General features: G+C 42.5%; 1 protein-coding gene across 2 annotated transcripts in view; it reads right to left on the bottom strand.

Moving 5' to 3' along the window:
- Positions 1-26,143, bottom strand: part of DCX (doublecortin) — a 112,358-nt gene extending 86,215 nt beyond the window's left edge. Inside the window, exons 1-3 of one of the 2 annotated variants that reach the window (XM_050966216.1) lie at positions 26,116-26,143; positions 6,545-6,715; positions 4,605-4,995 (exon numbers count right to left, since the gene is read on the bottom strand). In XM_050966216.1, the coding sequence (XP_050822173.1) occupies positions 4,605-4,968 (364 nt within the window). In that variant the 5' untranslated portion in view covers positions 4,969-4,995; positions 6,545-6,715; positions 26,116-26,143. The remainder of the gene's footprint in view (positions 1-4,604; positions 4,996-6,544; positions 6,716-26,115) is intronic. The other variant, XM_050966217.1, reaches the window with a different exon arrangement.
- Positions 26,144-26,756: the final 613 nt, after the last annotated feature.

A 26,756-nucleotide genomic window follows, 5' to 3' on the forward strand; every position in this document is an offset into this window, starting at 1 on the left:
TGTATCCCCAAGTTTCACCTCACTTAAAAACTACTTGCTTACAAAATCAGACATAAAAATACAAATGTGTCACAGAACACTATTACTGAACACTTGCTTTCTCATCCCTATCAAATAATTATAAAACAAATCAATTGGAATCTAAATATTGTACTTACATTTCAGTGTCTAGTATATAAAGCACTATAAACAAGTCATTGTATGAGATTTTAGTTTGCACTGACTTCATTAGTGCTTTTTTCTGTAGCCTGCTGTAAAACTAGGCAAATATCTAAATGAGTTGGTGTGCCCCCGGGAAGAACTCTGTGTACTGCCCAGGGATATGCATACCCCCAGTGCATAACCGCTGATTTAAAGGATACTTCTATAAGGTGGGTGCATAATTCGTTGCAAGACCTCACTCAAAGAATAGTTATCAATGGTTTGCTTTCAGACTTGGATGATGTATCTAGGGGAGTTCTCTGGAGTCTGTCTGGCTCCAGTACTGTTCAACATTTTCATTAATGACTTGGAATGGAGAGTAAGCTTGTTAAAATTTGCAGATGACACCAAGCTGGGAAACGTTGTAAGCACTATGGAGGACAGGATTCGAATTCAAAATGACCCTAACAAATTGGAGAATTGGTCTGAAATCTACATGGTGAAATTCAAGAAAGGCAAGTGAAGTACTACACTTAGGAAAGAAAAATCAAATGCACAAATAGAAAATGTAGAATAAATAGGTAGGCAATAGTACTGCAGAAATGAATCTGGGGGTTATAATGAATCACAAACTGAACATGATCCAATAATTTGATGCAGTTGCTAATATCGTTGGGGGGGTATTTTAACAGGAGTGTCATAACTTGCCTACTCTACTTGGAAGAAACATTTAGTGGGACTCAACACTACATTTGCTTCCAAGTTCCACTTGAGGCTAATATGTCCAACCTTCTTTCTGTTCATCAGATGACATAAGACTAGGATTGCTGCCAGACTTTGGTTAGTTGAGCATTGCTTAATGTGACCCTGCATCCTAGAAAGAACGTATTTACGGTTCCCCGATACCCGCTGTTTACAGAACAGCCTTCCATGATATGGATGTTATAATAAAAAGTGCAGAAAAAGTAACACTTAATACTAATTTCAGTTATTCAGTGTTTATGACAAAAGCAACGTCTATGAAGATCAGTCTCTTTGATAACTACCTTTTTCAGGTTCTAGTTGCTGTATTGAAGGTTATGCTTTATAAAACAATGACTGTAATTATGCTTTCATTACACTCCAATTATTCTTTTTGATACATGTAGTTACCATTAGTATAAAAGGTTAATTATATGACTGAAATAATTTTTATCCCTTTACTGACATTTTGGGTTTTTTTCCTGCATGTGCTTAAAACCATAAAATCTTATAAGCAAGAAGTTAACTGCAATGAAAAATTATAGTCCAGTTGCAATGCAACTACAGCTGCTGTAATATAAATTATAACCCATTCATGTCTCTCTCTCTTTCGTTTGGTGTTCTGCAAGCAGGCTCGCCATAGTGCTATGGGAACGTTGTTATCATGGAGTAGTTGGTAATTAGGCTATTAACTTTACATTTTTATTCATTGGAATGGGGATTTCTTTGTTTTCATTCCATTCAGACACATGTGTACATTGGCTGAGGTTTCGTAGTGCGACTCTGCCAACCACATTTTAAATAAGTACTTGTTTTTCAAATTCACGTCAGCGGCTAAATCTTTTTTATTGCCATTTTGGTGTGACACACCAAAGGCAAAGTGTCAGCACCCCCTGCTGTAACCTAATCAGTTAAACAAACACTTTTCCAGGAGCTGGGTAACATTCCTGCTTGCAGCACAGTGGAGCCAGTGCAAAATGATTAAAAAAAATAAAAAAGGCAGGGCTATTTGCTTCTACTCCACTGCAAAAACAGGACACGTAAGAGATAAACCAATGGAACAGGAAATGTGATGTTTCCTTTTTCTGAAGCTATTACTGAAAATGGAAGAGTTACATTAAACCGTGAAACCTAGAAAAATGTGGCTGGCAAATCCCTCTGGAGACTATTTTGGACATACTAAAAGACTGACACTAAATATATGACATAATCATTAGTTTAAAAAAATCCTCACACTTCCATGTGTTTGAAATCTGTTCTTAATCTAATTGTAGTAGTAAAGTTGTAGTATTCTATCATCTCTGTATCTTTGCTAGTGAAGCTCCCAAAGCAATACTACTTAGTATATTACTTATTCTAATATGTTTTCATCCATAGAACACAAAGTGCATTACAAAGGCAAACAAGCTATCCATATCGCCATTCTACAGGTGAGAAAATTCAGGTGCAGGGGGAGCCGGGGGATAGAGCCTTCCTCAAGGCAAAGCTCAGCCCAGAACCAACCTCCTCCAAATGTACAGGCCAGTGTCTTATTCATTCAAACCTGCTGTTTCCTAATAAAAGGAAGGGGCCTCGTGACTGTCCTATCGTCTCATCAAATGAGCCAGAAGGTCTGTTTGAATGAAAATGCCACCAACATGCTTCCTAACAATATCAAAATAGCTTCAACTCGGTGAATTCAGATAAGAAAAAAAAAGTGTCTAAATTTCGAATTGAGAAGAGAGCACAAGAATTACTGCGGGCGTCCTCTTCATTCATTATACACAACTATGCCAACTGCAGACACCCTCTCTTCCCCGCCATGGCATTGCTCCTGGGAATGAAATGAAGCTCTGACCACGTAATGATATTATTTCCTGTCTTGACTTCAGGCGGCTTTGTGTCCAGAGTGTGACATCATTAAAGATGGCAGCCCATTGGGTCAGAGGTAACTCACGGGGCCAAAATAACTCCCGTTTTCTGAGAGCAAACTGAACAACCTGCCCAAGTTCTGAGCTGACCAGATTTCATGCTGAATCTCAGTTTTAGAAACAGTTTGGAATAGTCTGCAATTCAACAATTCCATAGATAACCTACATGCAAACAGACACCAATGCCTACCAAAAAACCACTAAAATAGCTGTTAGTGTAAATGTACACATTCTTGCACAGATACACATACTACACAAATGCTGTCCACACACACTCCAACCCACAGACATTGCACATCCCTCCCACTGCACAGACATGCCCCTCCAGCCACTGCACACATCCCCCCCAACGCGCAGACACGCCCCTACAGACATGGTGCACATCCCCCCACTGCACAAATATGCCCCTACAGACACGGTGCACATCCCTGCAATGCACAGACACACCCGTACAGCCACTGTGCACATCCCCCCCAACACGCACACAGGCCCCTACAGAGACTGTGCACATCCCCCCAACACACAGACACGCCCCTACAGACACTGTGCACCTCCCCACCAACGTGCACACACCCACCCAATGCACACACACTGCACACATCCCTCCCACCGCACAGACACACCCCTACAGACACTGTGCACATCCCAACGCGCGCACACCCACCCAATGCACATCCCCCCCACTGCACAGACAGGCCTCTACAGACATTGTGCACATCCCCACCAACGCGCGCACAGCCACCCAATGCACAGCCACACCCCCACAGACACTGCACACATCTCCCCCACTGCACAGACTCCCCAAAGACACTGTGCACATCCCCCCCACTGCACAGACACGCCCTTACAGACACTGCGCACATCCCTCCAACATACAGACATGCCCCTACAGACACTGTGCACATCCCCACCAACACGCGCACACCCACCCAATGCACAGCCACGCCCCCACAGACACTGCACACATCCCCCCCACTGCACAGAAACCCCTACAGACACTGTGCACATCCCCCCCACCGCACAGACAGGCCCCTACAGACACTGCGCACATCTATGCCAACACGCAGACACGCCCCTACAGACACTGTGCACATCCCCCCAACATGCAGACAGGCCCCCACTGACACTGCACATATCCCCCCCACCGCACAGATAGACCCCTACAGACACTGCGCACATCCCAACGCACAGACGCGCCCCTACAGACACTGTGTACATCCCCCCCAATGCATGCACACTCACCCAATGCACAGCCACGCCCCTACAGACACTGCTCACATCCCTCCAACGCGCAGCCACGCCCCTACAGACACATTGCTCACATGTCGCCACTGCACAGACACACTGCACACACGCCCCTAGAGACACACTGCGCACATCTCCCCACCGCACACGTGGCGCATGTCCCCCCGATGCACAGATATGCCCCTACAGACCCAGCTCCTCTATGCAGACACACCCCTACAGACATGCCTATCCCTTCACATATATTTACCGAACCATCCCTCCACAGACTCCCCCTTGTCCTCCACACCTCTCAAGCAGACAGGCAGGTTCACCCCCTTCAGACAGACACACACGTTTCAAATCCAATTGCCTCATCTTTGTATTTGTAAAACTCCCTACAGTCACCTCCCCAAAGCTCTGGGTAGGCATTCAATAGATACACAATATAGCTGACATTACAGTATCATCTACTGAACGCTAAAGAAATGTGACCTTAGAGTCACATCTGAATGGTGCAGATTAATTTCCCCTCCCCTAGCCCCTCCTCACTGCACCATAAAGCAATCAGCATATCATGCTAATTACCTTCTTCCAGTTCATCCATGCTCCCAATCTTTCTGGTCCCATCAATGGTGTAGATGTAGCGAACTCCCTGAGGCAGGTTAATGTTATCAGACAGAGAACGGGTCAGGTCAGCCAGCAAAGCATCAAAGCTTCGGAAGCGGTCGGAGGACACGGCATACACAATCCCCTTGAAGTAGCGGTCCCCATTGCGATAGAAACGCACCTTCTTTGCTTTCTTCTCGTTACTCAGTGCCTGTAAGGTCCGGGTTCGGTAGAAGCTACAGTGAGCACTGTGAGTGGGGCTGGGCAATCCATTCATACGTGAGCCTCGCATGTTTCTGGACGTCTTATCTCTTTCGTCAAAGTGTCCAAAATCAAGTTCCATAGTTTGGTGAACCCTAAAGATCTGAAGCTGAGTGGAGGAGAATGGGGAGGAAGGAATGCATGAGAGATATTACACTGATCAGGCCCCAAATCCAGACAGAAATTACATACCCACAAGACCTTGGCTTTTCTTTGAATGAACAGAAGCAGTTTATTTTCAAAGTGACTCATGTCCTACCCTGATCTAACTTCATATCAATTCTGTGGCTGGAGGAGGTAGGGGCATTTTTGGAAATGACCCACCCATTGCGGGGAGGGAAATGTATTTTTAAATAGCAGCCTGGTTTTAGCACATTTAAGTTCTGTGCAGTTTTGAAGTGTAGTGAATTGAGACCTTGGGCTGAAGAGAGACGTGAAAATTACTAACAAAAACCAAAAATCCCACCCAAACAACAAAGGTTGGCAATTAATTAAACCACTTGAGCCTTGGGAGACTTTCCCTGGCAGCAGAGAACAAGCAGATCCCAAGGAGTTAGGTTTCCGTCTGTAGATTTACAGAAGGAAGAAGAGTATCTGAATGTTTGAAATGGGAATAAACTGGTATTTACGAAAGAACGGTCACATGGGAGTAGCCAGTTTCTTTGTGACAGTCTGTTCAATAAAGACTAGCAACCAGATACTAAACTCCCCCCACCCAGCAGCCCCCTCCCAGTCCATCAATCAACTTCTGACACCATCCTACATTTCCAAGAAGAAATGACTGAAAATTTTTAAATTGAAAGGAGGGTTCAATAAACAATTGTCAATTCACCAGTCCTTCCTGGGTTTGTTTCTGGTAAAAGGAAGAAAAAAAATTGGGTCATTTTGTTTGTTGTTTTATTCCCTCTACCCTTAAGGAAATGATTTAATTGTGGAAATTGTCCCTGTCAAAGTATCCACATCACTCCACTGCAAGCACACCTTTCATTGTTCTGATTTGTACTGTATTACAGAGGGAAAGAGAGCAAAATACAGAGATTGCACTGAGTTGGAGATCAAACCCAATGATCAGTGATTTTTGTGTTCTCTTTAAACTGAATTTAGTACCAAAAGCACTCCCCACCCACCCAACCCTATAAAATGAGAAACCTTGCAAAGCTGTCACTCTGGGCAAAACTATTAATATGCAACTCACATATGGTAGCAGTGTGTTCATACAAAACAGAAATGGGATTAAAATCCGATGGCTCAGCAATCAGGTACAAACCACAGGAAAAGCTGTTGCTATCATTCCCGTACCCATCAGATTTTCCGGAGCCAGTCCCTTTTTCAGTATTTTACAATGTCACCATGACCTGTGTAAGATCTCATTATTGTCTCTGACATGTAGCAAAGCAGTAGCGGGTTATGCAGGCAGTTTTTACATAAACAGCGAGTTGCACATATTTTTTCAGCAGTGCAAATTGTGAGATATGTATTTTAATGTCATGCATAAAACAATGAAATATGCAAGCAACTTTAAACATGCATCAGAGGTTTTAAGGTTTTTTTGGAAACTGCAGATGCTGTAATGTACAAAAAGAAAGAGGTTTCTCTTTTCCCTTTGTATGTGACATCTGTTACTTTCTGCATGGAAATCACTCTAAAGCGCTACTCACCAGTTTTCAGCTCGTAGGGTGGAGATGCTGAGAGAAAGAAAACCAGTCTCACTCTGCCTTTGTTGTCTGAGCTCCAAGCAAGAAATTCCTGCCAGGGTGGATGAGACTTCTCCTAGGTCCTAGTGCCTTGTTCACCCCTTTAATGGTAACTTGGCCTCAGTGTTTTTCACCCTGATGATCAATTATTAGTTTAAAGTTTAATCTGTATTTTAAACAAAAAGAATAGATTCATTCCAGTTCTGCTTACATTAATGGGGGAGGTGGGAGCTAATGGGACAAATGTTGAAGTCATTCCCCTCTGCTTTTTTAGGCAAAGCTCCCATTGACTTCATATGATCTAATCATCTGGAAAGCACTAATCATCAAGCCCCAATCTGGAAAAAAAAATGCAGTTAGGCTTCTGCAGCAGCCTTATGGGGTTTCAGTTGCAGTGGGGTAATGGCTGCAATCCTATAATGTGCAACCAGTTTTGACTTTTGTGTCAAAAAAGTGAGGAAAAGAAAGCCAGAGTTGACAATAGGCACAGGAGCCTGATTCTTCTCTGATGTTTTTACGCTAGCTCATCCTGATTTACACCAGTGTAATTGAAAAGAGAATTGTGCTCACTGGATCTTCATCTTTTTTTGCCCCATATAATTTTTCTGTGTTACAGAACATCCACGACCAAGCTATTTTTTATGTGTATACAGGATATAAACCTTCAAGCTGAGTACCTAGCATAAGCTGACCACTAACTAAAAAGGAGTAAGCAGGGAACGTCTCTAAGTAAACTTTTCCATAACTCTTCACTGTGGGGTTTCTTGCACCTTTTGCTAAACCATCTCATCTGGTACCGGCCACTCTGAGAGATGGGATACTGGACTACATGAACCACTGGTCTGAGCCATGTGGCAGCTCTCATGGATAATCTAAGTGAATAGTTAAAAATTGGGTAGCTGTGCATAAAATTCTAATTTGTATTTCTAGAGCAATTTTTAGAAATCTCACCCTAATGTCTTTGTTTCACTGAATCATATATCCAAGTGGGATCTGAGGTTTTGCTGATAGTTGATCTGATTAAGGTTAAACTAAATAAAAGTTACCTAGCAAGCATTTTGAATGGTGAGCTGTTTCCTGAATCCTAACCAACATCATTGGCTTGTTAATATCTGGGCCAAATCCAGAAACATGAGTCCAAATTCTCTTAAATTACAGAAGGTTACAGAGTCGAGCCATTTGATCCAAATCAGCCCAACAGATGTGGTTCTGGGTAAATCCAAAACATTTTTTTATTCCAATGCATCAGAAACTTCACAACAGCCAAACACTTTAGATTTCTGTTATTTGAGGCCAAAATAACTAAGAGCCATTACAATCCACTGGCTGCTCTGAGTAAAGACTGGGTGATCTCTGTCAGGTGTCTACACCACAAAACCAATATGATCGTTTACACCCTCACTGGTGGAAGTCTCAGCATGTCCTAGGCCCTGGAAGTAAAATAATCTTCTCACCCCCTAGAAGAGGTCTCTCCAAATAAAGGTAGAGCTACCTGCGAGGTGCCGTTCTGGAGATAAATCCTGGCTTCTGTCTCCAGTCACACATCCCACTGGTATCACAGTCACATAAAAACTAATTTTATAGACAAAACAAACTGGACACAGATAAAGTCTCTTTGGTCAATATTTTTTTTCCAGTTGCATCTGCCCAGAGGCAGGCAGCGCTAAGAAAAATGGCCTAATAGGTTTGCTTGTTTGTTTTTCTATAACTTCTGTAAACTACATTACAGTACCCAATGACAACAAGTTATTTCCTAATATGAATGTGGCTGTCATTTGTCATTCTCTATGCCTCTTACAACTCCCCCAACCCCCCCGGAAATGGAAACAAACCAATCGAATGAATGGCTTTGCAGAATCTGGTTCCTGGCCCTTTTCTACATGGAGGCACCATGACTCTGGATTAAGCCTTGGTGTGGACACCAGCCATTCCTGTGTTCTAATCCTGACTCTGCCACTGGCTTGGTGTGTGGATTTAAGCAATTTTGCCATGTGCTGATTTGTGCCCTGGAGAAGATGTTGAGCTACGTTGCAGTCAGACTGTTCGATTCAGCCAAACCCTTGGCAAGGTTGCAGCAAGCCATAAAGGTTGCAGCAAGCCATGTGATGTAAGTGAGACATTTATTAGCCCCATTTTATAGATGGGTAAACTGGGGCATAGAGACATTAAGGGATGAATCAGGCTGGGGAAGAAGCAGGGAAGGAAAAGGCTCAAGAAGTCTCACCCTCCTCTTGCATCCTGTGCATGGGCCAACCAAACCCCGGCTGCGGATCACTCTGTCCCCTCCCTCATAATTGTCCACATGTAGCCCCATTTAAATCAAGATCAGTACAATGAGAGCGGCACTATGAGTCAATTGGCTGGTTGGGTTATATCTCTCTGTCTTTGGGCTTTGTATTGCCCCATGACCATCATATCTCAGTGCCTTATAGGAAATGGACTATTTGGAATCAAATCAAGAAGTGAGCTGTAGCCCACGGAAGCTTATGCTGAAATAACCGTGTTAGTCTCAAAGGTGCCACAAGTACTCCTGTTCTTTTTACTTGTAGGAAATTGTTTTATTTCACTAACTACAAATTCTCTGTTTTCATTTTTTTTTAATTTTAAACAGTCCAAACAAAACTGCAAAGTGCAAACATGTGTAAATCCACAAAAAAAAGCCGGGGGGGAGGGGAGGGAGCGGAGAAGGCAGCCAAAATTTTTTTGCTTGGGGCAGCAAAAAAGCTGGAGCCGGCCCTGCATTTTCAAATATATTGATATCAATTACAACACAGAATATCAAGTGTATAGTGTTCACTTAACATTTATTTTTTATATTACAAATATTTGCACTGTAAAAAACAAAAGAAATAGTATTTTTCAATTCACTGCACTACAGCATTTGTATTAAATCTCTTTATCATGAAAATTGAACTTATAAATGTAGAATTATGTACAAAAAATAACTGTATTAAAAAATAAAACAATGTAAACCTTTAGAGCCTATAAGTCCACTCAACCCTACTTCAGCCAATCGCTGAGACAAACAAGTTTGGTTAAAATTTGCAGGAGATAATGCTGTCCACTTCTTGTTTACAATGTCACCTGAAAGTGAGAACAGGCATTCCCATGGCACTTTTGTAGCTGGGTTGCAAGTATTTACATGTCAGATATGCTAAACATTCGTATGCCCCTTCATTCTTCGGCCACTATTCCAGAGGACATGCTTCCATGCTGATGATGCTCGTTAAAAAAAATAATGCGTTAATTACATTTGTGACTGAACTCTTTCGGGGAGAATTGTATGTCTCCTGCTCTGTTTTACCTGCATTCTGCCTTATGTTTCATGTTATAGCAGTCTCGGATGATGACCCAGCACATGTTCATTTTAAGAACACTTTCACTGCAGATCTGACAAAACGCAAAGAAGGTACCAATGTGAGATTTCTAAAAATAGCTACAGCACTTGACCCAAGGTTTAAGAATCTGAAGTGCCATCCAAAATCTGAGAGGGACGAGGTGTGGAGCATGCTTTCAGAAGTCTTAAAAGAGCAACACTCAAATACAGAAGCTACAGAACCCAAACCACCAAAAAGGAAAATCAACCTTCTGCTGGTGGCATCTGATTCAGAGGAAGAAAATGAAGATACTGTACGTCGGTTCGCTCTGCTTTGGATCGTTATCAAGCGGAACCCATCATCAGCATGGACGCATGTTCCCTGGAATGGTGGTTGAAGCATGAAGGGATGTATGAATCTTTAGTGCATCTGGCAAATAAATAACTTGTGGCGCCGGCTACAACAGTGCCATACAAACACCTGCTCTCACTTTCTGGTGACATTGTAAACAAGACCTAGGCAGCCTTATTTCTTGCAAATTGTAACCAAACCTGTTTGTTTGAGCAATTGGCTGAAGTGGGACTGAGTGGACTTGCAAGTCTAAAATTTTACATTGTTTTATTTTTGAATGCAGTTATTTTTGTACATAATTCTACATTTGTAAGTTTAACTTTCATGATAAAGAGATTGCACTATAGTACTTGTATTAGGTGAATTGAAAAATACTATTTCTTTTAATCATAAATATAAAGTGAGCACTGTACACTTTGTATTCTGTGTTGTAATTAAAATCAATATATTTGAAAATGTAGAAAACATCCACAAATATTTAAATAAATGGTATTCTATCATTGTTTAACAGTGTGATTAATCATAATTAATTATTTTAATTGCATAATTAATTGTGATTTTTTTTAAATTGCTTGACAGCCCTAGAAACTACACACACTGCACAGAAAAGATAAAGTACAATAAAATGCACACACCTGCTTGGGACTCCATTACAAGCTTTATATGCAATATATATTTCTTTTTAAAAATGGTAAAAAATTAAGCAGACCCAGTATTCACTCCAGCCTAATACCAGGCACTTGCCACTGACTGAGAGACACAATTTCTCTTGTTGATGATAGCAACACTCATCCCACATGGTACCTCAAATGATTCCATGGATACCTAAGGCACTTTCAGTCTATTTGTTCTTCTTTCATCCAGCCACTACTGGAGAAACAAAACATCTTCGTAGCCACAGTGTCAGTGATGATGAAAGAATCCTTGGGCAAAGTTCTTTTGTCAGTTAACGTTGACATCAAGAGTAAACTCACTGATCTCAATGGAATGATACTGGATTTACTCCAGTGCAATTGCGATCAGGATCTGGCCCCAGAGATATCCCTGAGTAACCAAACTATGGCATGAACGACAGCCATTTCTAGGAATACCTTGATGTGTCTGCAGACCTGATTTGGATTTTGCTTATAGTGGTTGCACACTGATACAATTCCATTGGCCTTGATGGCATCACTACTGATTAATACCAGCTTATGTTAGAAGAGAATCAAGCCCCGTGGCTCCATCAGCTAAATCACTTTAGACAGAGTAAGTGATTGAGAAACTGGGAATACATCTGCTTTCTTCCTATCGATAAATTCATTTAGATAAAAAGGAAGGGTAAATTTAGCTCCCCAGATTAAATTTCCTATTCTAAATTAGGTGAATTATCTTTACCCAAAGCAGCAAACATTGGATCTTTCTGCTGTGTAATTAAATCTGGGCAAAGATGTTACTTTTGTCTCTAGTGAAGTTCTTTATTGCATGTTGGGGTGATTGTGATGCTTTTGAAAGTGAAGGAAAGATCAGCAAGTGGGAAGCATATTGTGATTTGCTGCTGTTCAACCTTCCCCCATAGGCACGTAACCCGATACATCAATACAATGCATCTGAACTCCCTCATTTACAACAACCCTATCAGCTATTCCAATCCAAGGTCCCCACTCAGCTCTGTCAGTGCACCTCAACCCTCACATCCTTGCTATTCCTAAGAACTTCCACCAAGCATGATGCATTTTACCATTAGCATCCGATTTAAACTGACAATTATCTGAGGTCTGTCTGCTCTGGATGAGGATTCTAGACAAACTTTTGATAGTGCAATTAACACTTTCACTGCTAATTTGCTTTAGGAGGAAGACTTAGGTTGATATTTTCAAAGCAATCCACAGTGCTTTGATACATCTTCCATCAAATTTATTTTTAAATCCCTGTTCCTTCTTTGAAAATTTCATCCTTAAGCTCTTCTTTCAAAACCTTCAAACACCTAGGCCGAGTCTTTCAAAAGTAACTAGTGATTTTGGCTGCCTCTTTTGTTTTGGAGCCCTGTGATTTTCCAAGAGTGGGGATTAAGCTGTTTATGACAATAAAGGCTCTAATGTGTCTCTAGTTGGGCACTGTCATTTTTGAAAGTCTTGGTCCTATAGCAAGAACCATTAACATGGCTCTTCAAAGGAACAGCTTGCACCTGAAGGAACTATTCTGATGAGAGCTACAGAGTTAAGCTGTTCTGCACCCAACCCACTGAGCTAATAACTGATTTGGAATTGGCAGTCTTTCACAACATAGCATTTTAGATTTATTTTTATAGGGACTGTGCCATCCTTAATGTATTTTAAATATCGGTGTTATAGAGACAAGGCTTCCTACCTGCCTGGGAGGGAAGAGTGGAGGGATGCCTCCACAGCATTGCTTCACCCCTCCTCCAACCGCAGCAAAGTCTCCTCTGTGGAGACTGTTCAAGCCTTGAGATCAGTGGGTTGGGACAAACAGAGGGTAGGAATACTCTTTGGGGTGTGGGTCACCATTAACATAGGGTACCTCCTCATGCATATTCTGATAGGGCAGCATCAAGTAGGAGAAGCCACGACAGCTCAGCTCAACTGGAATCATTATACCATGGAGGCTGGGGAGGGTCAGGTATGATTTGGAGGAAATTCAGAGACATAAAGCTTCTGTACAGATGGTCTTGGCAACTTCCCAGAGATCTAGTTGTATCTTGAGGGATGTTCATGGTATCCATATGCTAAATTCCCACAGAGGCTGGGGGAAAGGAGATAAAACCTCACTGTCCTGTGATAAAATAATAGAAAGAGCACTGTGAGCACAAATTCATTTTGTTTCCAGTCACCTTCACTTTCAGTTGATGTTGATCCTGCTTTGAGGACTAGATGGACTAGATGACCTGAGATCTCTTCCAACCCTAATATTCTATGATTCGATGATTCACAGGAATAACCCACAAAGGAGACAATATAGCCCATAGTGATTGGTTAAAGGCAGGACCATCACCCCCATCATAGCCAATTGTGAGTGAAGCATTAAAATAAATGTCAACCAACAAGAAGAATGCCTCTCATGCTAGACTGTGCACTGGCCCCTGACACAAATCCCCCACAACTAACAAATCCTTCTCCGCCCTCTCAGCTGAAAACAAGTTCCCTACAGGGTGAAAAAAACCACATTGAATGGATAGATCTTGCATCAGGTCCTGAATGTTGCCACCCTCAGCAGCTGGGTTACACAAGCAAAGTTCCATGGCAATTTAGTGGTAGCTAATAACATGGCATTTCACTTCAAAATCCTGAACGGTGGATTTGCAAAGCTTGCCAAATCCTATGGAAATCACTGCAGACATCACTCTGCAGAAATTTTCAGTATGTTTTTAGCTGACTCATCTGCATGTGATCACTCCAGGTCATACTGGATGGGTTTCCAGAACATCCACTTTCCAGGATAGCAAGGTGTTCCTCCGATGACATTGCCTATTGACTGTATTATGCAGTGTCTAGAAAGCTCTTTGAGCTCCATGAATAGAAAAGCCTCTCCTAAAGTACAGCATCATTTGAAATTACCAACTGATTACACGATTCCCAGATGCTCACAAAACTCCTACAGAAAGTAAGATGGATTAAAGGATTCTTTCCTGAAGAAATATTAAATATAGGAAAGGAAAATCCCCCATCAAAGCCATCAGAAAGGATCATGTCACATTCAGGTTGGAAATGCAAGATGCTTCCCCAGCTAAGTACCATCAGTCACCATTCTGTAACACTGGTAATGCATTCTGTATGAAGAGGCCTGAACAATCTTTCTTATAGCTAAGAGATCATGACAATAGGCTATTACAGAAATGCATTTATTGTTGCAAGAAATATGTTTCCAGTAAATACACATCCTTATATCCATGTAATCACAAAAATAGTCCAACAAAGATTGCTGTATCAGTCACATTAAATATTCCAGGCAAATATCTTCTGCAGGACAGAAATCAAGAGCTTTCAAATGAAAATGACATAATGGCGTGTCCTTCAGTTTATCCAGCTCATTGCTAAAACTGCAACAAAACCAAAAGGCCCCTTTTGCTACTCCAGACAAATAACGGTATGTTACAGCATGCCAGCATATAGTCTAGGACTTTAACCATTGTTGCATGGCGCGCTTCTATCACAGTTTCTATATGTCAGCAGTAGAAATGGGCTTGAACCAAAACTATCAATTTAAGCCCTCCTGTACTTCGAGGGTCTACAGTGTCTGATCCACAATCACTATTAGCAAATATCTCCAACGGCTGGAGATGAGATATTAGAGGGGGAGGGCTCTGAGTTAATACAGAGAATTCTTTCACAAGTGTCTGGCTGGTGGGTCTTGCTTACATGCTCAGGGTCCAACTGATCACCATAGTTGAGGTCAGGGAGGAATTTTCCCTAGGTCAGAATGAAAGAGATCTCGGGGGGAAGAAGGGTTGACTCCCCCTGCAGCGTGGGGCAGAGGTCACTTGCTGATTTGAACTAGAGTAAATGGTGAATTCTCTGTAACTTGAAGTCTTTAAATCATGGTTTGAGGACTTCAGTAATTCAGCCAACAGTTAGAGGCCTAATACAGGGTGGGTGAGGTTCTGTGGCCTGCAATGTGCAAGAGGTCAGACTAGATCAGTGGTTCTCAAACTTTTGTACTGGTGATCCCTTTCACATAGCACGCCTCTGAGTGCAACCCCCCCCTGTCAGTAACCTAGTCCCAGATTTGGACCTTAGCGTCTAAAATATGGGGGTTAGCATGAAAACCGCCAAGCTTAGTTACCAGCTTGGACCTGGTACTGCTGCCACCACCCAAAAAATTAGAGTGTTTTGGGGAACTCTGGTCCCCCCCCAAAAACCTGGGGACCCCAAGACCCAAATCCCTTGAGTCTCACAACAAAGGGAAATAAACCTTTTCCCTTCCCCCCCGCCTCCAGGTGTTCCTGGAGAGATACACAGAAGCAACCTCCATGAATCTAAACAGAGGGATTCCACCCTCCCCGTTCCCAGCCTGGAGAACAGAATTACCGAGAGTCAATCTCTCTTCCCCCCTCACCCAGAGTGAATGCAAAGTCAGGCTAGTAAATCTAACACACACAGGTTTCCCTCTGACTTCTTCCTCCCACCAATTCCCTGGTGAGTACAGACTCAATTTCCCTGAAGTTCCTCACTAAAGAAAAACTCCAACAGGTCTTAAAAGAAAACTTTATATAAAAAGAAAGAAAAATACATACAAATGGTCTCTCTGTATTAAGGTGACAAATACAGGGTCAATTCCTTAACAGAAATATGAATAAACAGCCTTATTCAAAAGAATACAATTTAAAGCACTCCAGCAACTATAGACATGTAAATACAAAACAAAAAACCAACTTTGTACTCACAACTTGGAAACAGAAGATTAGAAAGCAGGACATAGAAAAATCCTTCTCTAGCTGAGAGAGATTCAGGCAGAAGACAAAGAACTCAGACACAAACTTCCCTCCACCCAGAGTTGAAAAAAATCCTGTTTCCTGATTGGTCCTCTGGTCAGGTGCTTCAGGTTACTTTTTTTTCAGGTGAAAGAGACATTAACCCTTAGCTATCTGTTTATGACACCCCCCCCTTATAAATTAAAAACACTTTTTAATATATTTAACACCATTATAAATGCTGGAGGCAAAGCAGGGTTTGGAGTGGAAGCTGACCCCCCATGTAATAACTCGTGACCTCCTGAGGGGTCCTGACCCCCCATTTGAGAGCCCCTGGGCTAGATGACCACGCTGGTCCCTTCTGGCCTTCAAGTCAATGAATCTATGAGACATTCACTTACTGATGTGTGAATGAGTGATGTAATTTACATGTCAAAGAGTCAGAGTTTAAGGGAGGAAGGGACTGCCAGATCATCTAGTCTGAGTTCCTGTATGTCACAGACCACCACCATCACCTGCACACGACATTCAACAACCAAAATTAGACCAAAGTATTACAGACCACAGGAGACTTGATCGGAACCACAGGAAGAGAACAGGAGGGACCAAGGTGCACCAGTACTTGAGGCCCCCATGGCACCAGGGAAATAATTAAATGAGATATCAGATAATCCAGGCAAGTGACCCACACTCACAAGCTGCAGAGGAAGGTGAGAAAACCCCAAGGTCACTGCCAATCTGAACTGAGGAAAATCCCTTCCCAACCTCACAAATGGCGATCAGTTGGACCCTGAGCACATGAGCAAGAACTATCCAGCCAAGCACCAGAGAGAGGGAATGCTCGGTGTCACATCAAAGCCCGGGCCTTCTCCATCCACAGTCACATCTCCAGCCACAGCCATTCCTGACGCGTCAGAGGAAGGAGATTTAAAAACCAAAAAGAAGCAAAAAACCACCACCAGAATACATTAGAGCAAAGGAATCCCTTCTTGACCCCTGCTAGTGGCCATCTGAAATCCCAAAGCCTGAGTTTTTAAGAACATGAGACACAAACTGAGGGTGAGCTCCCAGGCTACTGAGCCATGCCCCCTACCATCACAAGCAACCCCATCATACAATTCCACTCATAAGTTTGGCCAGCTGGGAGAAGTTGTAACTTACAGTTAGATACTTAACTTAAATATTCTTTCCCTGTTCTCATGTTAGTTGTTTCCTTGATACACTCCACTCTGCTGGCTCCTTGGTCTGGGAGTTACATCAGCTTAGACTCAGCATGACAAATTCAGAAGTGAGGTGTAAGGGGACTTATAGATTACATGTTAGTAAATTGGTGTGAGCAAATCTATACTGTAACTCTAAGGGCATGTAAGTAGGTGTAATATCCACATTGGGGACAGGAAGAAGGGGTCACTTATACTGTCTTAGACTCCCCCTAGCCTAACTCAGATTCATCTTTGAATATGGCCCATTAATAAGGCCCTACTTAACTTGCGATATTGCAGAAATTGTGGATTCCACAACATTAGGCTTCTCTGCAGTTTTGGCAGTGAGAGCCCCATAGTGTACGGAGCTGAGAGCGGGAGCACCAGCCCCATGGGGCTGGGAGCAGGAGCCCACACTGTCACCTCAGGGCAGCTGCTGTCAGCCTTGATCCCCTGCTGTCAGCCCCAGGTGGCCCCTGCTCTCAGCTCCAGGCCACATCCCACTGTTAGCCCTGTGTTCCTGCTCTCAGCCCCAGGTGGCTGCCAACCAGAAATAACGGAAAAGTAATAATGGACTTTAGTGCCACAAATAACAAGGTCCATTACTACTTTTCGGCAATTTCCCATGGCTTCTCCGCAGCTCAGCCGCAACTTTTTGACAATCATCCCACATTTCAAGTAGGGCCTTACCCATTAATTATTTAAGCCTTACAGCATCCTTGTGAGGTAGGCAAATATCATCATCAGTCTATTTTACAGATGGGGAAACTGAGGCCTAGGGAGATTTAAACACTTCTTTAAGGCTACACTGAGAGTCAGTAGCAGGGCATGGATCAGAACTTGGGCACTATTGGTTTCAGTGCTCATTCCAATACATCACATAGCCTCTGTAGTCTAGTCTACTAAATATACTCTCCAGATACATACTATAGATGTGTATGTTAATTTCTGTCTCTCTCTCACACACATTGCTATGCATGATGTTTAATCTCAGGCCCATGTCTTTTATTAGTAATAATGCCGGCTAATCGTATATATGATCTAATGCACACTCTTTATTAAGAACACCACTTGCAATGAAGTTTGACCATGCCATGACCTTTGATTCTCAGCCAGCACATATCCTCTGGCCTCTAGACTGAGAATATGGATGCCAGAAACTCCCAGGACAGCAGTAAGGCCCTGAGGAATCCTGTCTGTTGGCAGTAGATGAGTAATCAGTAGTTGAAGTGCAGACTCTGACTGAGCTCAGCTGTTGTGCAGAGGCACTGGGCTGTCAGCTACATAGTAAGAATAATTGTAATTCAGTTTGGCCACCTCCTTTTACCAGCAGTAACAGCTGAGAAATCGAGGCTGATAGAAAAGGTTTTTGCATTCTGTAAGCAAGCAAAGAATGGATTTGGGGAGCTGGAAATAGGGCTTTTGTCTGCACATTTTACCATATGGAAGGGACTTCATTTTAATCTTTATTTGCCCTTGAACTTTACAATGAATTGTGCTAGTGCCTGGATTTCTGTATCAGGACTGTAGAAAACCAGCGATTCTGCATCCCATTGTTCTATTATCTCCTCACACATCATTTATCTGTGAATAAGAGGGAGGTGGTAAGTATCACTCAATCTCAGCATTAAAATTCAAAGGTAGATAAATATAGTATATAAAAATACTACTAAGTCATTCCATTTAAAAGGAAAAAAATCTCTCTCCTTTTTGTGAATTTCACCCCTTAGCTGCTCAAAATCTCTCATGCAAATTAAAACACACATGCACATTTACAGCTGGGGATGTTTAATGATGAACTGGCATTCGCAGTTTGCCCATCTGCAATCTCTCCATGTAGAAAAATAAAGTCTTCTAAGTAAATTGCAGAGAGAATAAATGCTAAACAATACCAGAACCACAAAGCCAGAGAGACATCTTTGCTCAGTCATTCACTAGTATAAACAATAAGCAGAGTTGCCTTTGTGCAGAAACCAGACTAGTTCTGCAAGAGTCAAACCTTGCATTAAACTGGCCCCAAAGGCACCTGGTTTCCATTCTGCAAAAACTTTGCTGAACCAACAAAATGCTGGAAATAGATGTGTTTGTATATTGCTTCCAAATAAATATCATGAACTAACGTATCAGGAATAAACTAATAGGAGCATGGCTGGGACTTGAGATTTGCATGCAGGAGGGGGATTGTCTGCATCCTTAGTAACCATCCCCTCCCTAATGTCCAAACCAGATTCATACGGGAGGAGGCTGAGGACAAGGACACCTCTTCTCATTCCTCTTCGTGGAGGAGGAAAGCACCTTTTTAAAAGATTTCTTTTAGGCTTTCCCCTCTTTTTCTTAGGGGAAGGTCTGAAGATGTCAGAGAGGATTAATAGGCATCGATTATGGCCAAGGACAGGCTTCTTCACTTACAAAATTGTCAAGTTTGAAGAAGAGGAGAAACTGGTGCCTGTGCCTCTTTCCACATGGAATCCCCATGATCTGAACACAGGGAAGCCCTGGAGGGAACTATGATTGTGTGAGCAGTGGATCACACAAGCACACAAGGGTCTCATATGAACCAGCACTCTTGGAGAGATTTCCATGGCACTAGGTGTTACTGGGGTAAGAACAGTGTTTATGGAGTCCATGTGCAGCACATTCATTGGCCCAGTGGACTTGCAGAAGCTAAAGGATTCTGCTTCAGCCATACCCCTACCTTTATACATGGCTTCAGTGACCAGTGACCCTCACTCTCTCGTAGAATAACCCCATGTCTTTGGAAGCCCGGGTCCCTTGTCAGCACGGTCACCTCCTGAAAGGAGCCAGCAAAAGCCCATCCTCTCACGATGTGAGGAGACCTCCATGGTTGTTGCTGACAGGTTACTTGTGGGGCTCTTGTAATTGTCACAACTGGAATGTGGACAGTCTAACCTTGTGGTCAGAACAGGAGTCAAGCCAGGTCTGGATACCAGAATCTGAGACAGGCCAGAGGGTACACTGGGAATCAGGGTCAAGAGACAAGCCAGGACAGAATACTAGGAGGTCAGTGTCAGGCAGAGGGATCAGGTAGTACAGGAAAGGCAGTCCTATGCAGGGACAAATCCAGTTCCACAAACAACTTTTGGTGCCTCTGCTTGGTTTAAATAGAAAGAAGGAACCAATCAGGTCCCTCCAAGTTTCTCAAATCAGGTCCCAGGGATGGAGTTCTCTGCCAGCTTTGAGTTCCAGCGAATGTTCACAAGTCACTGAGTGGCTGGTCAGAACATGCAGCTGCCTAAGTGCCCTGTAGACCAGCATTTAAGACGTGGCCTGTGACAGTAACCCAGTCAGAGAATATGGTGACTGGCTTGCCCGGTGCTGAAGCATTGATTGCTGAGATCCACGTGTCCATCCTCCTACAGGAGTGGAGAGGAGAAGGGAGGGGATGGTGAAGGTCCGCAGCCTTCCCTAGGATTCCTGAGCAGAACTGCACAAGCAACTGTTGCTGAAGACACAGAAGCAGCAGACTGGGACTGTAATGTTGTTACCAGATTTATGTGGGGGCATCTCAAACCATGATCTATGGACCAAGTGTAGCCTGCAAATCCCTTCCTGGTCATTCACAGCATCAAACATTTGAGAAGCAAGGAGATTAGGAAGTTCCCTCTCGTATAAAGTGCCCTACAGAATGAAAAGATTGTAGAATCATTGGACTAAATTGTTTTTCTATTACATGCACAACAGTGGATTTAAACCTCTGATAAGCTGTCATCTGCTCTTCTTAGAGCTCATCTTTTTCCCTCTACTTTTTTTATACATGTGATGTTTTCAAGAGGTGAGAGATGGCTTGAGGCAGGAGCTCCTCTCCTAGTCTGCAGAGTGAAATCAACAGTGAATCATAGGGCAGGGGGTCCTCTTGCTTCATTAAAAACACCTACCTTTGACTCGAAGGAGGGAGACATCTCAGGCAGGGAGAGAATGACTTCTTCATGGGAGCCTATTTGTTAACCTTTTTGGCAAAAATGACATCCCTTTTTAGAACATCTGCAGTCAACTGGAAACCTGGCTTATCATCAAACTTCTGAGAGGGGAAAAGAGCTTGACAGATGGCCTGGATTTTTCCTGAGCTAAAAGATCCGTGGGGTGATGCAGTAAGCTCCAGGGTGATTACCTCAATGCTATAACTCTTCTCATTTAGAATATCTGGATTACATTTGTGAAGTTCTCCATGTGCAAAAATTCATAATTCTGTTGCCTGCTCATTTCTTCTTCTTCCTCACAAAATAAACCCAAACGGAAAAATTTGCAAACCAAAAATGTAATTACACAGGATAGTAAGGATGTGCACATGCCAAAATAGCCAACAATTTTGAGATGTTTTGAATCAGGAAGTGGATCAGAACTTCACTGCTGTCCGGTATCTCTCTAGTAGGCCTAAAATCAGAATGCAAATACCTCCATATCCTGGAGGAGTTCAAATCTGAATCCAGGCTTTGTGCCTCAAAAACCTCTCTACAGAAAATCAATATGGGGTAGAATGGTTGTTAGGGTTAAGCATGTGCATATATCCCATCCAATCAATGGGTCTGATTCTCCATTCATGCTGAAGCGAGGGGAAAAGCTAGCTACCTAACTGATATTCAGGGCCAGTTTTAGATTCCAATTATTGGGGGGGGAGGGAGGAGATGAACTAGGGCTGCGGGAAGTGGCACGGGCCGAGGAATGTGCTGGCTACCCTTCCCGTAGCCCCCATTGGCCTGGGACAGTGAACCGTGGCCAGTGGAAGCTGCGATCGGACGAACCTGCAGACACTGCTGGTAAACAAACTGGCCTGGCCTGCCATGGGCTTTCCCTGGCGGGCCACATGCCAAAGGTTGCCAATCCCTGAGATAGACTGAGGTAGGGTAATGATGAACTGCTCCACTGAATTATTATTTCATTCTGTTTTCAATTAGAAAACCAGTTAGTTGGTTTAGATTACTCTTCCACTTATTAAGTGAAAACACAGCCTCTCAGTTTTTCAGTGTATTTTGTATAATTATTAATAAAAAAAATATGTATAGCATTCATTCCAAATATTTTTTATCTGATGTGAATTTAAAGCCCATACCACATTGTAAGTGGCATTGTTTTTTCTTGTATGTCACCAAAGCATACTCCTTGCTGTGAACAGTTACTTCATTGTGGTCAGCCTTTGATGTCTGGTGATATTATAAACCAAAATGAGACCATACCTCACAGTTAGAGGTTGCCAAACCCTCTTGTTCTTTGGGTGGAATTTGGGGATCTTTGAATATAGAACACATCTTCAACCAATTGTTATGAAGGGCAGCCCTCCTTTGAGAACCAGTTTTACCTACAGCCCACACAAACCTGCTGTTATCTCTCCATACAAAAATATAATTACCCTAAAGGCATCATCATTTAAATCACTTATTTTTATGGTGTCTCAATTTGGGAATCCATATTTCCTCTCTCCTTTCCTATGTCATTTCCCACATCTGAGTCATGGCAGAAGAAGAGGTAAGGGGAGGTGGGGAGGGTGTACTGTGTTGGTGGTGGTGTGTTTCATAATCATGGAACGATAGTGGCATAGATTAGTATCAGGTATCTCAATGACTCCTGCATGATGTCGTATAACAATAAGTAATGCTCTTCTCACCCTCTTTAGAGGATGCCTACCTCTTTGGCTTTCAGGAAATGTCGCAGGGAAGCATGTGGGCCAGGGACTGCAGGAGATTGGCTTCATGGAACAAACGAAGCACACAAGTAGCATGACTCTGTTGAATTGCAAATGGATGGAAGAATGTGCACAATGCACAAGTGATGGCTGATGGTGAGGCTGTAGTAGAGTAAATACTTTTCTTTTACAACTCTCCTTAATGCCATGTCTATGTGCTATTCCTTTCTGTGCTAGGCATCTCTAAGAAGGCAATGGTGCCATCCTGTGGTGAAGCTGAGAATCAATGACTAGTGTAATAAAATTTTACTTTTAAAGTTTAGCAGATTGTGCTTGGACGTTGCATGGACCTGCAAATGGTGGAAGAGCACAAGGGATTTTCTCCCCATGTGTATCTCCCGACACAACTGGGGTCACAGTGCTGCTCCCTCCTACTACGTCAGAGTTGCTCAGGAAGAGGCAGTGCCTGGTCCTGTTCTCCAATTCCCACCAACCTCATTGCACGGGAAGTAGAGCAGATCTTTTCAAGAGATGATGCACACCAGAGAGCTCTTTCACAGATGGCTTTGTATCATTCTAAGGCAAAATGTCATTCAAAGGTCCCCCTGGGGCAAAGTGGGCCCCTCTGCTTTAATCTGAAAGTACAGCAACAGTACTGACCAGCATACAGAGGTTACTGCACTGTGTCACAACACCACTGAAGAAGTGTCTGTATCGTATTGTGCTACTTAAACCAATGAAGTTTATATCAAAAGTGATAATTTACTAAAATGAAACCAAACAATTCTGTTGTTTAAAAAATGCTGATAACCAGGCCAACATGGGATAGGTGCATATTATACATAAACAAAACACACTTATGAGGAGTCTGACAGATCTTATTCCCATACATTTCACAAAATAAATGCACACGGGTATAACAAACAAGAGTTTTAAGAGGATATGAACTCCCACGCATCAAGGCACAGGGCAACTCTGATTGTTGGGGATTAGGAAGAAATTTCCCCAGGTGGCATAACTGCTTACTGCAGGGTTTTCGATACTTTCCTAAGAATCAGTAGGCCTGGTCAGAGACAGGATACTCAACTAGGTGGCCAACTGGTCTCAGCCAGTAGAGCAATTCCTATGTCCCTATATTCCTGGTTACTTGTGCTTGGGTGTATCTTAGTAAGTGAACAGAAACTGCTTGTTGTTTAGGTTCATCCTTACCAGCAGTTTACCATTCAGTTCGTGTGCTGGGAGATGAAAGAGACATATTTGATGACTCCATAGGCCGCATTTGCTCCCTCAAACTTCATTCTGGGCTCACCCAACCTTTTTGCCAATTTCACAGTATCTTTTAATGTCCCCTTACTCCCAGAATCAGTCAATGTCCTCGTTTATAATATACTGTTTCAAACACTTTTCTCCTAACAATTGCCTTGTCCTATGTATCTTTTCTAGTATTCTCCTTCACCTTGAACTAGGCTTTATAAAACAGAAAATGGAGTCATTCAGTACAGTAGTATAATCCACAATGCAGGCCATACCCATGCTTTTGATTTATTGCAAAGATCAGTTTCCCCATCACGTCCAATCTGCTGTCACTCTTATGATGCAGCCAGAAAACTACTGGATGTCCAAAATTGCACTACAGCCATGCAAACTTCCCGACATGGTCATGAATTTAAAACAAGGAGATTCTTTTGGAACTGGATCTGCAATTATACACTGTCCTAGCTGAGCAGGCTAATGAGGAACAAACACCTGTGGACACATTTCACAAATGTGCCTTCAAGGGGCATCCAGAGTGAATTCCATTAAAAACTGCAATCAAAGAGGAATGTTTATATAGGGCTTGATTCTCCTCTCATGCTGGTGTAAAACTGGGCTATCTCCATTTACTTCAGTGGGATTATTCCTGATTTGCACTATTATAAGTGAGAGGGAAATCAGAATCAATGTATTTACTTACTTATTTATGCTATATGAAAGGCCAGTACAACTGATGCTACCTGGAAACAAAACTGGATTTTTATTCAAGATAAAATACATTACTAAATGTTTTGTTAATATGCAGAAAATTTGGTTACAAGCGGTACAGATGTTTACCAACACTTACAGTTGTTGATGCACTCGTTGAGATCTCATATAGAACTCTGTGTGGCTAGGAGTCAGGACAGAAGAATGTTGGGAGGTAGAGAAACCAAGTACTCAGCAAGCGCATCGTTTTCTTTTTTAACCTTTCAGACCTCCTAACTCACTCTATTGTTCTGGAAACCTCTGACCAAGTGAGATTACATGAGTCAGGCTTCTTTTACTGGTTTCAATTAAATATACCTCACTGTGGAATCCAGCTCTTTTGGTACTGGGAGCATTTTATTTAGATTCATAAAGTTTCTCTATTCCTTGCTGTTGGAAGTAAAACAACTCCCTTTGAGAACTGTGAAGTCAATGTCACTGTTCATGATTCCTTTGTTTTCCCCAGCTTACAGTGAATTGGGATGCAATTTGTTAAGCCATTTTTCTTGGACACAAAAAGGGGGAGCCAAAAATTTCAAATGTTGGTGCTTAGATTAGGGACCTAACACCATATTTATCACTGAAATAAGTGGCTTGAATTTCAGAACTGCTGAGCAGCCTGATCTCCAATTTGGCCTAAGCATTTCGCTCCCTATTTCATGTGCAGACTTTCAAATGGACAAGGAATGAGAACAAGAATTAAGAATAAGGAAAAAAATATATACAACAGAAATTGCACACTCTGTCCCAGGTAATACATCAACGTCAGGCTAAAGTCTGAGAACACTTACAGTGGTGTAAGTATTCCATTGAAGTCTTTCCATCTCTCTGACTCTTCCTACTTCTGTTTCTTGTTTTTTCCCCCAAGGATTGTGCTAGATTTCTATAGCTGTAAAGAGCCTTTGCTGGGCATTGATATGGAAAGGCTGGAGGGCTATGGACAAAGCAGGCAATATACCATACTGGCTGACAGCTTTAAAAACACTGGCTGCCAGTAATATTAGTCTATGACTACAGAGAGAAGCGTATAAGTGGAATACTCACACACCCCAACCTTTTCTGCAGCCCAAATGCAATAAACGCTTGCTCTCTCTCTTATGAAGCAAGGTAATAATTCCATCTGCATGACCCTTTCCTGTGATCAGAAGAAAATTATAGAGTAGGTTTTCAGTATCTATCACCTGCCAGTTATCTGGCAAGGAAAAAAGGCTCTGATGCTGGCCAATCCCAAATACTACAAACTGAGGGGAGGCTTGATTACCAAATGCATTACATATGTTCATAAAAGTCCTTAAGACATCTGGCTAGTAGAGTGTCTGTTGCACATTCTTAAGATGAAAAACTGAGTGGAAGGACCCCTACATGCAGCCCTAAATATTCCAATACCTCTTTTTGCGCTTTGTTTTCTTTGACTGAATTGTGAATTTAGAGTTTATACACTAACATATGCAACTGGGAGGACCTCCTTAAATTAGGATATTGCAAATTAAAAGTCCAAGCTGGAAAGCTCTCTTGTATTTAGGAGACTAACCTCTGATTTACTCTTCATGCAGAAAATATTTTGAACATATTAATATATACACCTGCTTACATTTTAAGGGGTCATGCTCTTTACCTACCTGTTATAGCTCTGCACCACTGCACAGAAACCCATGTTGAATGGGTGGGGTGGGTTTTCTGCTCCGTTAATAGTTCTGCAGTAACCTGCCAAGCTACTTCAGAGCCCTTTTCCTGTTCAGACTATTGTAGGAACAGGGGGAGTTAAAGTGAGTACAACAGAAGGGCTTGGCCTCTGGAACATCCAACTGAGTTTTACAGTTATTTCTTTGGCAAAGTCCATTGACCAGATGGCCAAAAAGCTACAGCAATGGAAAACACCTATTACCATTTATGGCTAGGCAGACGACTGAGCCCCATGCGATCGGATACATATCTCACCACAGTGATCCATGTTTTCATGACCTCCAGACTCGATGATTGCAACATATTATATCTGGGAATGAAGCCAAGCAGGCTGAGGAATCTTCCTCTAGGACAAAATGCTGCAGCCTGCTTGCTGAACAACACAGGCCGCTGTGAATACATCAAGCTGGTGCTCTGTTGTCTGCACTGCTGCCCCTCTTAAAATAGAATCCAGTGTCACTGTCTGGATATTCAAAACTCCCAGTAGGACTGGCACTAGCTACCTGAGAGGTCACCCCTAGACTATGACTTCCACTGGTAGTTATGTTCCATGGAACCACGAAATCATCAACCAGCA

The sequence above is a fragment of the Gopherus flavomarginatus genome, chromosome 8 (genome assembly GCF_025201925.1).
Source record: "Gopherus flavomarginatus isolate rGopFla2 chromosome 8, rGopFla2.mat.asm, whole genome shotgun sequence".
Taxonomy (NCBI): domain Eukaryota; kingdom Metazoa; phylum Chordata; order Testudines; family Testudinidae; genus Gopherus; species Gopherus flavomarginatus.